The sequence below is a fragment of the Labeo rohita genome, chromosome 10 (assembly GCF_022985175.1).
Source record: "Labeo rohita strain BAU-BD-2019 chromosome 10, IGBB_LRoh.1.0, whole genome shotgun sequence".
NCBI lineage: Eukaryota > Metazoa > Chordata > Actinopteri > Cypriniformes > Cyprinidae > Labeo > Labeo rohita.
The window spans coordinates 23223211-23238321 of NC_066878.1; the positions used below are offsets into that span (position 1 = coordinate 23223211).

A 15111-nucleotide genomic window follows, 5' to 3' on the forward strand; every position below is an offset into this window, starting at 1 on the left:
TTCAAGCTCTGTTTTAGTGTTTGATGAGCTGACCCTTTAAATATCATTTATGCAGTTGTTTATGAACCTGTAGGAAGAAAATACCCCTGTTGTGGTGTTGGCAAATGGTGACAGTTTGATAGAAATGTGAAATCTTTTCTTCTTTCAAATGTTGTAATTATTTGAAACCGTATGCATTATTTACCAAACACTTCAGCTTCAAGAAAACTTCTTCATGCATCTGTTGTCTTTCTGCTTATGACCTCCAGGTCCTCCAGTGAAACCAGAGAATCTGTCATGCACTGCTGTGCAAAGGGGCGAGAATATTTCCCCTTACATGAACTGCAGTTGGGATCTAGGATCACAAAAAACACTGATTTACGCAACTTACACTGTTTCTGTCAACATGTAAAAGAATTTAAAACCTTTTTTTGTCTTTTGCCAAATGACTCAAAGTGAAAGACTGGTGTGTTATTTACTTCCTCTTCTTGTCTTTTTTAGCCTTGTGTCAAACATTACATATAAAGATGACTGTGAACGGCCACTTGCAAGATCCTGCATCGTCGACCTGGAAACTTTTCCGATTCATATGGTTGTGAAAGTGTGGGTTGACGTGAAGAATGCGCTGGGGTCAGAGCGCTCAGACGAACTTATAAAAGATTCTTCCTATTTTGGTATGATCTCAGCTTTTGAATTAGGAAAGGATGCATTTTACACTGTGTGAATGCATCACTTCAACTGGCTTCTTTTTTTATGTCTTTGTTTGTTTTGTAGTGAAACCAAATCCACCATTGAATGTCAAAGTCCTCACTGAAGTTAACATCCCCACATCTCTCATGGTTACTTGGAAACATCCCATTGACAGGACCGCTTTGAAACTCTCTTATGCCATTAGATACCGGAAAGCAGCATCTGATGTTTGGATCGAGGTACGGAAAAGCCAAAAGCAATACAGGATAAAAACTCTGATTTGAATTGAAAACGTGATGTGATTTACTGAAACATTTTGTTAGGCCTTTTAATACTGCGAGTCTGATTTATCGTTGTTCTAAACCCTGCTTTTAACCTCAGGTGTGTTTCACACTTGTCATTCAGTAGCTGGTTTAGCAGCGACTTTGTGGCGTTTGCAATGCCAAACTTCTTAAGTGTCAGTGTTAGAATGTTGCAGCTTGATGCTTAGCAACCAACAGCCAATCGTGTGCCTCGTATTCACTCAGCATGTTGCATAAACAGCATTTAAGTGGAAAAATGGAAAACAGTGATGGAAAACATTCAAAAAGTAAAGAAAATACCATTTTATTTCCTTTCTAGTCTGGAAAACTTGATTGGTAATATATAATATGAGGATGTGCAATGCTAGAGTCTTTATGTAAACAGGTAATATAAGAAATGTCCAAACATCAGTTTATGAAGACCCAGGATTAATGGTTAACCCTGGGAAAAAAGATAAGTTTGAATTCCATTTACCCGCGTTTTCGAGTGACCCAGGTTTAAATAAATCAAATGTGTGAAAAGCCCTATTATGGATGGGAGCAAGTTCTGATCTCAGACAATGCAGTGCAACCTTTAATTATTTTCACCTTGCGGTTTCCCGGACAGGGTTTAAATTAAGACAGGAGTAGGCTTAATCTAGAATACTTAGACTGCAAAGAATAAAAAGACTGCAATCAAACAACAACAACAAAAGCATGTTACTGAACAAGAGAAAACAATTTTTTAAAGCTAGCATACTGCACACATCAGGTGTCATATAAAAGAAAAGGAATACTTAGAAATACTTTGCAATTCATTCTTGAATAAATTCTTGCAAGCAGCTGTTGTTATCAGTTTTGCAACATTTTTATTAGTATAATTTTTTATACTATCCATAAAGCAGCTGTTTTATAAAGAGAGAGGGAGAAAGAGTCAGAATTATATTGGCACTCTAAGAAAATATGGTTTTGAAAATAAATCTGTATTGTTTATCCAAAAGGAATAAACAATATTTATCCATCTTTCAAAAAAAAGGTAAATAAAAATCAATTGTAAAAATCATAAAAATCTAACTTTTCAACAAAATCACATTTTTTCTCTGATACACACTGGCCACAATTATTTTCAGTCATAGAAATTATTATGAGTCAAATTACTGAAGATCTATATTCTCATTCATAGTCACATTTTTTAACACAGCAGGAATATAAATACAGTATGAAGGAACACAAAGACCACATTCTCTTTATAACCATCACAATGAGGAAAAAAAAAAAAAAAATGAAACAAAAATATAATTCTAATGTGCAGTAACAGGTTGTTGAGCTTTGCAAACTGTGAAGTCAAGAAAATAGCTCAAAATAGAAAGTAAATAAGTAAATAAATAAATAACTAGATTAAAAAGTTTAAGTTGGCTTGAGGAAGCTGGACCAGAAAGTTTGAAAAGTTTGACAAAGTTTTAAGTTTGATGGTTTGAAGTTTAAAGTAGTTTTAAAAGGTTAAAGTTTGAATGCAGACTTTCAGATAAATAGATAGACAGATAGATAGATAGATAGATAATCAACATGTTGTTCGTATGATTCTAACATTATTAGCAAGTTACTAGCATGTTTTAATATGATTAGCATGTTGCTAGTCTTGTTTCTAGCATGATTAGAATTCTACTAGCATGTTGCTAGCATGATTAGCAAGTTGTTAGCATGTGCAGATTTATTCTCACTGATTTCTTTGCTCATGTCTACATAGAGTGCCAATAATTTTGATATATAAAACCTGGAAACACAATATTAATCTGATGGTAAACCTGCCTCCTGGTAGGTTTAATTTAAGCCTCAATTTAGTCCTGAAGTAGCTCTAGTCTTCCTCCAGTAAATCAGCCTATTAAATTCTGGACTAGACGAAGTCTAAGACTATTTAAAACCATGGCAGAGAAGCAGATTTCTGTTAGTCTGGTTTAAAGGGCCATTTTAGTCTAGGACTAGGCTTAATCTCTGTCCGGGAAACCGCCCCATATTTATTAAAGGAGAAGTTCACCCCCTTGACATCCAAGATGTTTATGTATTTCTTTCTTCAGTCGTAAAGAAATTTCAGCATTTTTCTCCATATAATGGACTGATATGGTGCCCCGAGTTTGAACTTCTAAAATTCAGTTTAAATGCGGCTTCAAACGATCACAAATGCGGTTGTAAACGATCCCAGCCGAGGAAGAAGGGTCTTATCTATTGAAACGATCGGTTATTTTAATAAAAAAAAAAATACAATTTAAATACTTTTTAATCTCAAATGCTCGTGTTGTCTTGTTCTCCCTGAACTCTGTGTATTCTGGCTCAAGACAGTTAGAAAAACTCCAATCATATTTTCTCCCTCAACTTCAAAAATCATTTCAAAATCATCCTACATCGCTGCAGAAGTACAGACCCAGTCTTTACAAAGTGAACATGCAAAGAAGATCAAACACCCTTAACAAAAAAGGTAAAATTTTGGACGATTTTGAAGTTGAGGGAGAACATGAGATGGGAGTTTTTTGACATACCCTAACTGTCATGAACTGGAAAAAACAGTTCAGGTAGAGTAAGACAAGACGAGCGTTTGACATTAAAAAGTATAAAAATTGTATTATTTTAATGAAAATAACTGTTCGTTTCGCTAGATAATGGTGCGTTCACACCAGATGCGAATCGCGCTGTTCGCGCGTAGTTGGACGCTTGAACATTTTGAGTTTACTAGCTTCATTCGCACGTGAAATTCACTTCACAACAGGGCTTCTGCCAGGCGACTCCAGTCTTGTTGTGAACTGGCTGACATGGATTTTGTTGAGTGGGTAGCTGCACTTTATGTGCTATGGAAGGCTGAAAAACGGTGTCTATATATATATACATATATATATAGCTCAAATTGAGTAAAGAGCGTTTTTACAACTTACCAGATTGTCCGACCTCCTCACTCACTTTCTTCCAAGCAAGATCCTTTTTATTCCTGTTTTTATAAAAGTACGAAGATCCAGGTGACGAAGACATACAGCAACAATGATTTTGTCCTCCACTGTTGTTTCGGATTTCTGCTCGCTACGTCGTAATCGTGTCACTACTAGAGCAAACTCCTGATTGGTTAACGCGGTGCGAATATTCGCTAAAGTTCACACATTACGTGTGTCAAACGCCCGAAAACACTCAATTCGCGCCGCAGGATGTCTATCGCGTCTTTGCATTGACTTAACATGTAAATCACTCGCGCTTAATGCTTCATTTGTGTCTGGTGTGAACGCACCATAAGACACTTCTTTCTCGACTGGAATCATTTACAGCCGCATTTGGGATCGTTTGAAGCCACATTTAAATGCATTTTGAAAGTTCAAAATCGGGGCACCATATCAGTCCATTATATGGAGAAAAGAGCAGAAATGATTTTCTCAAAAAACATAATTTCTTTACGACTGAAGAAAGAAAGACATGAACATCTTGGATGACAAGGGGGTGAGTACATTATCTGTAAACTGTTGTTCTGGAAGTGGACTTCTCCTTTAAGTCCTCACCTCTAAATAAAATCCTGTTTCATTCGTTCATGATGATTCTTTTAGGTGCCGGAGCTCTTCACCAGAGGTTACATTACGTCGTTCAGACTGCAGTCTCTGGAGCCGTACACTCAATACGAGGTGCAGATGCGATGCATTGGAGAAAATTATAGCAGTCACTGGAGCGACTGGAGCACAAGCGTTACAGGGAGCACTGCGGAAGCCGGTATGATCAATATTATTCATTAAGTGATTGAATTTCTCTGAAATGGTTGATGGAAGGATCCTAAAATTGGGTTATAAAATAAATACTCTATAAGAACAGTGTTGGGGAAGCTACAGTTTCAGAGTAGCTTCCCCAACACTGTTCTTAGGGAGTCAGTTGAATAGAATAAATCTGACTTTCCAACACAATGTACAGAAGAGTGATTTTGATTATTCTCTCGACTTGATTGACTGTGAAGTGTGTGCAAACAACATGACATTAAAAACAGTGATTTAAAAAAGCTTTATCTCATCATTAATACTCATTTTTTCACCATCTTATTTTTGCAGAGCCTGCAAGCGCACCTGATCTCTGGAGATTCATCCAGCCCATCTCTAATAATAACAGAAATGTCATATTCGTATGGAAGGTAAATTCCTTTTTTCACCTTACAGCTGCTAAAATATCAATAGTAGTATTTGTACAGGGTGCGAAACGTTGTAGATTGCTGTTTTGTTAAGTTAAATAGTGAATTTGTTCATGTTGTCTTCTCTTGCAGGCTCCTGTAAAAGCTAATGGAAAAATACTGGAATATTACCTGAATATCAGTCAGGATGACGGGTTAAAAAGACACCTTGTAAAAGCAGATAAGCTCAGCCTGAATTATACGATGGAGCTGCCAACAGGAAAATGGGCCAATATTGAAATAACTGCAGCCAATTCAGCTGGAGTGTCTCCTAAAGCAACTTTATTCATTCCAGCAACAGGTCAAGGTATGTTAAAGACTGCAGTTTTAGAGGGGTTGTCAGACAAATAAATAAATAAATAAATAAATAAGATGTGACCCTGGACCACAGAACCAGTCTTAAGCAACACGGGTATATTTGCAAAAATACAGGGTCAAAATGATCGATTTTTCAATTTTTTTTATTTATTGTGCATAAAACGCTTATTTATTATGTATAAATCTTAAAACTGCTTTCAGAAGCATTTGAAAGGTGTAATTTGTGATGTGTTTGAGATTTCGCAGAGCATCCTGTCATACAGAATATGAGCTGGTCGGTGAGTGATGAAGAGCCAAAGCCGAAGATGCAGGTGGAGTGGACTGCTGCCCTGCCTCTTCCAGCTGGCTTACGTCCCTCTGAATACCTGCTGGAGTGGGTGCAAATCACAAAGGATGGGCAAGAAAAAGAGCTTCATGCAGGCTGGCAGAGAGTCCCTCACAATGTCACCAATACCACACTAAACGGTACCAACTCTATTTTCTGAAGCTCTACTGACTAATAAGCTGGCCCGTGTGTGCATATTTGTTTACATTTTAGTCTGCTGATTGTCACATCTGCAGGATGAGGTTGAAAATACTAAATTTGTTGACTTATTGGTAGCTGAACCCATGATTACATTGGTCAAAAGATTTTTCAATTTGACCATTTTTTTTATGGCAGCGGCTGTTTGCACTAAGTGTAAATGGTTATAGAAGCTATTTACACTAAGTGAGAATAACATTTTATTAGCAACAGATGCTGTTTACACGAAGTGAAAATAGCATAATTTATTAGCCATAGATGCTGTGTACACTAAATGCAAATAGCGACAGATGTTATTTACGCTAAGTGAAAATAGCATATTTTATTAGCGATAGATGCAATCTATACTGTGCAAATTGCGATGGATGCTATTAACGCTAAATGAAAATAGCATTATTTATTAGTGATGGATGCTAATTACACAAAAAAATAACATTTTATTAGCGACATGCTATTTACACTAAGTGAAAATAGCATATTTTATTAGCAATAAATGCTATTTATACTGTGCAAATTGCAATGGATGCTATTAACGCTAAATGAAAATAGCATAATTTATTAGTGATGGATGCTATTTACACTAAGTGCAAATAGCAATAGATGCTATTTACGCTAACACTAAGTGAAAATAGCTTATTTTTTTAGTGATAGATGCTATTTATATACTATGAAAATAGCTATAGATTCTATTTACACAATGTTAAAATATCAGGATCTTCAGCTATTTATAATACTTATTGCAAATAGTGGCAATTATCTGCACTTCAGTATTGTAGTACATTATAAAACAGTATGCAAAAATAAAATATAGAGTGTAAATCATCATTTTAATTCAGATTATTAAATGGATGCCACCTTATTAGGACAATAAAGCCCTCTCTACGGCTACCCCAACCCTACTTGACCCTCAACTTTTCGATTATTTCCTTCATTTTTTATTGAAAATAATGCCTTTCCGATGAAATAAGGGTTTTGAAAAGGGAGAAAAAAGGGCACCGAACTTGAGTCGATTGCATCGAAAAGACTATGGCACACGCTTTACCATCTGTGCAACTGGAGCATTTGGCAATCGTCTTTTGTAGTGTTGACTACCGCAATCACACGTTGGTGGGCTGAGTTAGTGTAAATAGCCTCTGCCAACAAGTCGGGCTGTTTGCACTTGGTGTAAATACACACTCCATTTATTTCAACAACATTTGTTCAGTCTTTAAAATCACATTTTGTGTGTAGAAGTTGTAATGTACAATCATCGTTGAGTGTTATGCATTGCTAAGTAATTACTGTAATTTCCTTAAAAAAGTACAGGAAGGGATTACCATTATTTTTTCTGTAATTACAGTTACTTCTGATTTAATTATAGACTGTAAAACAATTAAAACAATAGTGGATAAAATATCTAAGGTTAAAATGTTTTAATGTAACCTTGTCTCATTAAATACTTTCAATTCAATTCAAAAACAATTTATACAATTTTTCATTATTTATTTGAAAAAGTAGTTTCATGTCTGTCCTTGGGTTGTTCAACTGGTTTAGGTTGATGTGGGATTATAAAGTAATTATAAGAGTGTAATTACACTCTTGAAGATGTAATGAATAGCTAGTAATTAATTACTTTTCTAAATAACTCACCCAACACTATATTATAGTAGTCAGTCATCTTATTTAGTATATATTAGACTTGTTTCATACATTTGTAAGCAGTTAAGCATGTTCATTTTGCAGGTGTGGCATCAAAATCACAGTTTGTTTCGCAAAGGAAGCACTGCAAATTTTTATAATGTTTTTAGAATATAATCATTGGCCCAGTGCCACAAAAGTAAATACTTTTACAAATAATTTAGAACTGTTGTCAAAGCAATGTGGTGAGCCAGAAATCACATTATTTTTCGTATAGAGTCACAGGCCTGTTATAGAAGCTGTGAAAGCGTGAAACGGATGTCTGCTGTTGCAGTTTGACTGTGAAGTTAAACTTTTTGGAAGCAGTGCAGGTGACCAAATGTCTTTCTTTCTGTCCCAAGGTCATTTGGAAGAATGCATTCGGTACAGTATATCAGTGTATCCAATTTACAAGTATCGTGTTCAGTACACATTGCAGACACACGTCCACGCAGGATTACCAGTAACCAGACCAGCCTACATTCGGCAAGAAGGTACGTATCTGAAGGTGAATGTGGTTTTCTTATGTACTGACGTACGCTCGTATGACTTAAGCTTTGTGTTCTTCTTCTTGTTTATCTAGCTCCAAAAAAGGGTCCCGCTGTCGAAGTAAAATCTAAGAAAAACAGTGCCGAGCTAAAATGGGAGGTGATTCCTCTTGACAGCCGGCGTGGATTCATCACCAACTACACCATATTCTATGCCTTCGGGAACACCAAGCAGTGGAAATGTATGTTTAACACGTGATGTGTGATAAAATGTGAAATGAAAGTGTGATTGCACAAGCTGATCTTTGTCGAATGTGTTTGGCAGTGGTGGAGACAGTGGCCCCTAATGTCCACTCGTATTTACTGACTGATCTGGCCAGTGAAACAGATTATGTGGTTCGCATCATGGCGTCGACGGTAGCAGGCTCTACCAATGGCACGGATTGTAATTTCAGAACTATTAAGTACGGTAAGTCTTTTCTCCTCTCAGTTTCTACTTAATTGATGCATTGTGATTTTAACATGAAACCATCAGAAATATCGAGGTGCTTAAGCTACTGAAGGATGTGATGTGCTGATGCTCTGATGTGAACGTGTTCTCTTCACTTTAGGTGATGGAGAGGTGGAGGTGATAGTAGTGGTGGTTTGCCTCAGCTTCCTGTTCCTGACTGTCTTTATCATAATGTTCTGCCTTTGGAAACGAGAAGTGTGAGTCAGTGCTTTTCACCACTCAAAATGAAACACGAAGCAAGAATTTAAATTCAATTCACCACTTCAGTTCACTTCAGAGAACGTTTGCTCTGCCCACACAAGATTGGCTAATAGAGCCTAATTGCCCAACCAGTGTGTGTGAACAATGTGCCATTCTGCACATTGTACACGATTAATTCAAAACTTCAAATACAGTAAAAACTAGTCACAGTTTTTGTACTCATTTTAATTTGTAACTATTTGAAAATGAAAGAATGTTTTGCCATTGCCATTAATATTATGCAGTATAACTATTCAAACAGTTTAAATGAGTTACTATTTAAACATTTCTTTATTGTGTATTACTGACTCTTATGTAGTCAGTGCCTTTGACAAATATCTTCATGTAGCTTTTGTTCCATAAAACAGAAGTTTAGCAAAATGTTCACGCTGTTCTTTTCTATATAATGACAGCGAATGATAACCAGGTGCTCTTTAGCATTCAAAGTTTTATGATTTGTGTGAGGGGAAAAAAATGAAATTAAAGTTGGTATTCGTTGATAAATTTCTCTGTATGTTTTAATATGGCAAGTATCACATCAGGTTCGATGTCAATGATGCCAAGCGTAAATGAGTCCTACTGTAGATGATGCACTAAACAATGCACTAAACTTTAATATTTGCCTATTGAAACATGATTAAATGTGATTCATGCCGCCTGTGTATATTTCAGTGCCACAGTCCCGCACACTAATTTAATGATTCTTTTAATGGTACTTTTTGTCACTTCTTGACAGTTCCTGAACACCATTCAAAATATGGAAGGACTGTGGAAAATATAGATGATAAATGTTGAAGGAGCAAAATATAGAAAGATTGTGAAACTAATCACATGCTCTTTAAGTAACTTGCACTAAATAAAAGGTGCATTAAAATCATTGAGGAATTTATGGCATTGCTTAATTTTATACAGAAACAAAAATTATTCCTAATATATTGTGAAGATTAGCTAATTAGTCTAATTAGCTGGTTAGATTATCAGCTAACTTCCGTGTGCCGTGTGGTGGTAACAGTCATTATTTTCTCGTTTTGGTTCAGGATTAAGAAGCTGCTGTGGCCGCAGGTTCCAGACCCGTCTGACAGCTCCATTGCTCACTGGTCACCTGATTTCCCCATTAAGGTCAGTAAGGAATTCAAATCATGGGTGAATCACAAAAACAAATGAATGTCAAAAAAAAACTTTTTAAAGACCATAAAGATTTAGTTTCATTACGAGTTTGTCCTGATAGTATGCACATTTAAAACATCAAATTCTCAGTAATGCGTCCAGTAGTTGTGCTGTATTTAATATGTATTTTAGATGTAATAAATGTGTATAAAACGTCTTCAGAAAGACTTGTGACATGCGTTAAAACACACTGAAGCACAAATGAGGGTATTTTAAATGAATGCAGAGAGATTTCTGTCCCTCCATGGAAAATTCTTTCACAAAATATTGACACTTCAGAAAGTTTATAAGACACTGTAAAATAAGTATATTCCTCAGGGCTGTTTTCTCCCAGGAGGCAAGGGAGGGGGTGTCTCCTCAAAATAGTGGATGAGATAATTATTTGTAGTACAAAAAAGAAATAATGGCAGTATTAAAAAAATATACCACTGAAAAGTGTATAAATCACTAATTTTTCTAAAGAAACATTGTCCATCAGTGCTGACTCCTGCAGTAAAATTACAGCAGGAGTCAGCATCTCTCTCGCCTCCCCTGAACCCAGTAAGGCTACGTTTACATGTCAACGATGTAGTCAAAAAAGGAAACGTTTTACCCATGCGTTTTTAAAGACGTTCACGTCCAGAACAAAAATGTACAGATAATTTACTCACCCCCTTGCCATCCAAGATGTTTGTATCTTTCTTTCTTCAGTCGATAAGAAATTATGTTTCTTGAGGGAAATTATCAGGAATTATCTCCATATAGTGGACTTCAATGGTTCCCCCAAGGTTAAACTTCCAAAATGCAGTTTAAATGCGGCTTTGAATGGCTCTAAACGATCCCAGCTGAGGAAGAATGGTCTTATCCAGCAAAACGATTGGCCATTTTCAAAAACAAATTGACAATTTATATCGTTTTTAACCTCAAGCGCTCGTTTTTTTTTCCTGGGTCAATACGGTCATGACAGTTAGGGTATGTCGGAAAACTCCCATCTTGTTTTCTTCCCCAACTTAAAAATCATCCTGCATAGCTGCAGAAGTACCGACCCAGCCTTTGCAAAGTGAAAATGCAAAGAAGATCAAATGCCCTTTACAATAAAAAAAAGTAAAACAGCGATGTAGGATGATTTTGAAGTTGAAGAAGAAAACGAGACACAATTTGTTGAGTCAACTTAAAATAATTTGTAACCTGGCTGCTTTAAAATTTTAAGTTCAGTCCACTCAAAAAATTAATTCAACTTGAAATGTTAAATTATACTAAGTGACAGCTTAGATATTTGAGTTTAATCAACTTAAAATTTTAAGGCAGCTGGGTTACTTACCCATCTGTTAAGTTTATCAAACACAAATATCTAAGTTGTTACTTAGTACAACTTAACATTTTAAGTTGACTAAACTTATTTTAGTTGACTGAACTTAAAATTTTAAGGCAGCAGGGTAACAAATTATTTTAAGCTGACTCAACAAATTGTTTTTTATTTTTTACAGTGGGTTACATTTGTTACTGCCTTAAGTTATCCTTTTGAAATAAATGTAAAATACTTAAAAACAAAATTTGATGAGTGTTGATCAATCCTAAATTAAATCAAAGAAGAATTGGATTAAACCGCCTGATTCATATGGATTACTTTTACAATCTCTTTATGAACTTTTTGAAGTGTGGACTTTCAATGGAGGAACAGAAATATCAGGTTTCATTAAAAATGTTTTAATTTGTCTTGATGAACAAAAGTCTCATGAATTTAAAACTGCTTGACTGTAAGTACATGATCACAAAATGTTAATATTTGTGTGAACTATCCCTTTAAGGCAATACATACAACAAGAATTGATTTCCAAACTCTGTTCATTCTTAGAATCTTTAATCGTTAAGAAGCGTTAATGAGAAAGTGAAGAATAAGTGAAGAAAATAAGTGAAAATTGTTAGTAGAATTGGATTCAGAACTAAAGTCATTAAATTCTTTGATTTGTAGTATTCTTAATGAAGTTAATTCCATTTTTATTAAGCACGAAGGCAGAATACAATGAATGAAAAAATGAAACATTTTTTTAATAAAATATGTGACCCTGGTTGCACAGGTATATTTGTAGCCAAAAATACATTGTATGAGTCAAAATGATTTCTTTTTCTTACAGTATTAAGTATATTAAGTAAAGATCATGTTCTTTTAAGATATTTTGTAAGTTATCAACCGTAAATATATCAAAGCTTAATTTTTGTTTTGGAAATAGGCATTGCTAAGAACTTCATTTATTCAACTTTAAATGCCGTTTTCTTAATATTCAGATTGCAGATTTTCGTACAGTTGTATCTTTCCTAACAAACCATAGGTCAATGGAAAGCTTATTCAGCTTTAAATGTCAATTTTTAAACATTGACCCTTATACCTGGTTTTGTCATCCAGTGTTACATGTTATTTTAACATTTTGTTTCGTTTTTATTTTTTTGTCCATTTCCATTTGTTCATTGCAACACAAATTTTCTGTAATCATGATCTCATAATGGCATATTGCTCAAAACTGCATTTACGGTCTGCTGGGACGTTCATGGTCACGCACTCAAAGCTGACAGCTTTTAACCCTCTCAACAGGCCGACATGCCCAAAGAAGACGTTAGCGTGGTGGAAGTGGACGTGTTTGACGGCAAGTCTCTATGCGAGGAAGACAAAGCCGTGCTGCCGCTGAAGAAGGACAAGTATCTCTCCGAGGAGCACAGCAGCGGCATCGGAGGCTCGTCCTGCATGTCGTCGCCCCGCCACAGCGTGTCGGACAGCGACGAGGGCGACTCGGGCCAGACCACGGCCAGCACCGTGCAGTACTCCTCAGTGGTGGCGAGCGGCTACAAGGGCCAAACTCCCAACCATCAGCCTCCGGTGTTCGCTCGCTCCGAGTCCACGCAGCCTCTTCTGGACTGCGAGGAGCATCCGGACCATCTCAACGAGAGCGGAGGACACGCCAGGAACTCGTACTTCAGACGAGGCAGAGAATTAGAACAGGGCCTCGTCGGTCAGGAATGCGATGGAGGCTCTCTTACTTTCTGTCCGGTGCAGGAGGAGGAGGCGTCTCCAGTCGCCGAGGACCCGCCCGCCTCCGCCTTAAGTTACATGCCGCAGCAGAGCGGCTACCGACCTCAGTAAAACATTCATCCGGATGCTGGCGCTTTAAAGACGGCCCTAAGCTACTGTGTCTCACTGTGCCTGTCGTGAACATTTCATTTGGCATTTTAACAGGATTGCAAGCTTACACCAGATGTGTATGGTAACACTAGACTGCTCCTTTTATAACAAATCCGTGAAGCTGTCTACACTTCAAGATGTCACACTGCCATGTGCCTTCAGAGGAAAGATGGGCTGTTTGTACGATGGCTACTCCAGCCACTTCCTCCTAACTGCTGCTTCGAACCGCATGCATGTTTAGTTGTAGCATTGTGTAAAAGGGGTTTCCAGTGGATTTCCGTTTGCTCATTTCTTGCCGATTGGTGAATGTGCTGCAGTGTACACAGCTTCGATTTGACTCGCTTCCAGTATAGACACAGTGTTGTTTAGAAAACAATGAACAGTTTATGCCAACTTGCATTATGGTATTGACACATATTATTGATTATGGTATTACAAATATTCATCTTTTAACAATATGCAACTGCCGCTTGAGTTAACCTTGCTTTCATGTTCCTCTTGATCATTTTCTCCTAGGATAAAACTAACACTACATTAAAATTTCAGTTACAAAATGCAGATATTTTATTGTATGCCTTATTACATGTATTCATGTATCTCCGTAAGATTTATGTGTTTATATCATTGCATCACTTAGGTGTGTATCACTGATACTAGGTCAAATAAAGACTTTATTCAAATGTTTTGTAGTCTGTAAGACTTGTGGTTTACTGCATAGCTTATACCTTCAGTCTATGGGTAGTGCTTATTGGTAACAGCGGCTTCTCTGATTGGTGGTTCCCACTTGATGACTGTGGGCAATGCAGTACTTCGCCTTTGTTTAGGGTTGCAATTTGTGTTGAGAAACACTGATCTAAGCGATGAGAAATTTAACCACTGTAAAACTAATATGCACGATCATGAGACTCAACATGTTACTGTATGAATTAAATATACACTGATTCTTATTAAAGCTACTAAAGTTACTCAGTCAAGCGCAACGAGTGATTTTTCTTCTGTTGTTTTAAAAAATGTTAAATGTTAAAAAATGTTTAAACCAAGAATATCCTCAGTGTAATCATTATTTCTTTTGGCAAACAGTCCACAGTCTTGTCCCAGGAGAGAAGAAACTGTTGAATGAAGTCGTTATTTTTGTTTTCTTTGGGCACAGAAAGTATTTTAATAGCTTCATAAAAATTACGCTTGAACCACTGATGTCACATGGACTATTTTAACAATGTCCTTAGTACATTTCTGTGTCTTGACTGTAGTAGGACCCTTGCTGACTATGCAGGTTTAGAAAACACTTGGATTTCATCAAAAATACCTTAATTTGTGTTCCTAAGATGAACAAAGATCTTAGGGGTTTGGAACGACATGAGGGTGAGTAATTAATGACAGAATGTTTATTTTTGGGTGAACTATCCCTTTACAGTTTACATCCCCCTTTCAGAATCATTAAAAATGTTAATTATTTTACCAAAATAAGAGGGATCATACAAAATGCATGTTATCATTTATTTAGTACTGACCTGAATAAGATATTTCACATAAAATATGTTTACATATAGTCCACAAGAGAAAATAATAGTTGAATTTATACAAATGTCCCCGTTCAAAAGTTTGCATACGTTTGATTCTTAATACTGTGTTGTTCCTGAATGATCCACAGCTGTGTTTTGTTTAGTGATAGTTGTTCATGAGTCCCTTGTTTGTCCTGAACAGTTAAACTGCTGCTGTTCTTCACAAAAATTCTTCAGGTCCCACAAATTCTGTTTTTCAGCATTTTTGTGTATTTGAACCCTTTCCAGCAATGACTGTATGATTTTGAGATCCATCTTTGCACACTGAGGACAACTGAGGGACTCACATGCAACTATTACAGAAGGTTCAAACACTCACTGATGCTCCAGAAGGAAAAACAATGCATTAAGAGACTGGG

At 36.4% G+C, this 15111-nt stretch overlaps 1 protein-coding gene across 1 annotated transcript; it reads left to right on the top strand.

Moving 5' to 3' along the window:
• The first annotated feature begins 148 nt into the window (after window positions 1–148).
• Window positions 149–14164, top strand: il6st (interleukin 6 cytokine family signal transduce). The gene is made up of 13 exons (XM_051121012.1): window positions 149–387; window positions 481–653; window positions 754–908; window positions 4529–4688; window positions 5018–5097; window positions 5227–5440; window positions 5689–5916; window positions 7993–8124; window positions 8214–8360; window positions 8444–8587; window positions 8730–8826; window positions 9907–9988; window positions 12606–14164. Exons 1-13 carry the CDS (start codon window positions 317–319, stop codon window positions 13149–13151), a joined length of 2229 nt encoding a protein of 742 aa, XP_050976969.1. The 5' UTR covers window positions 149–316; the 3' UTR covers window positions 13152–14164.
• Window positions 14165–15111: the final 947 nt, after the last annotated feature.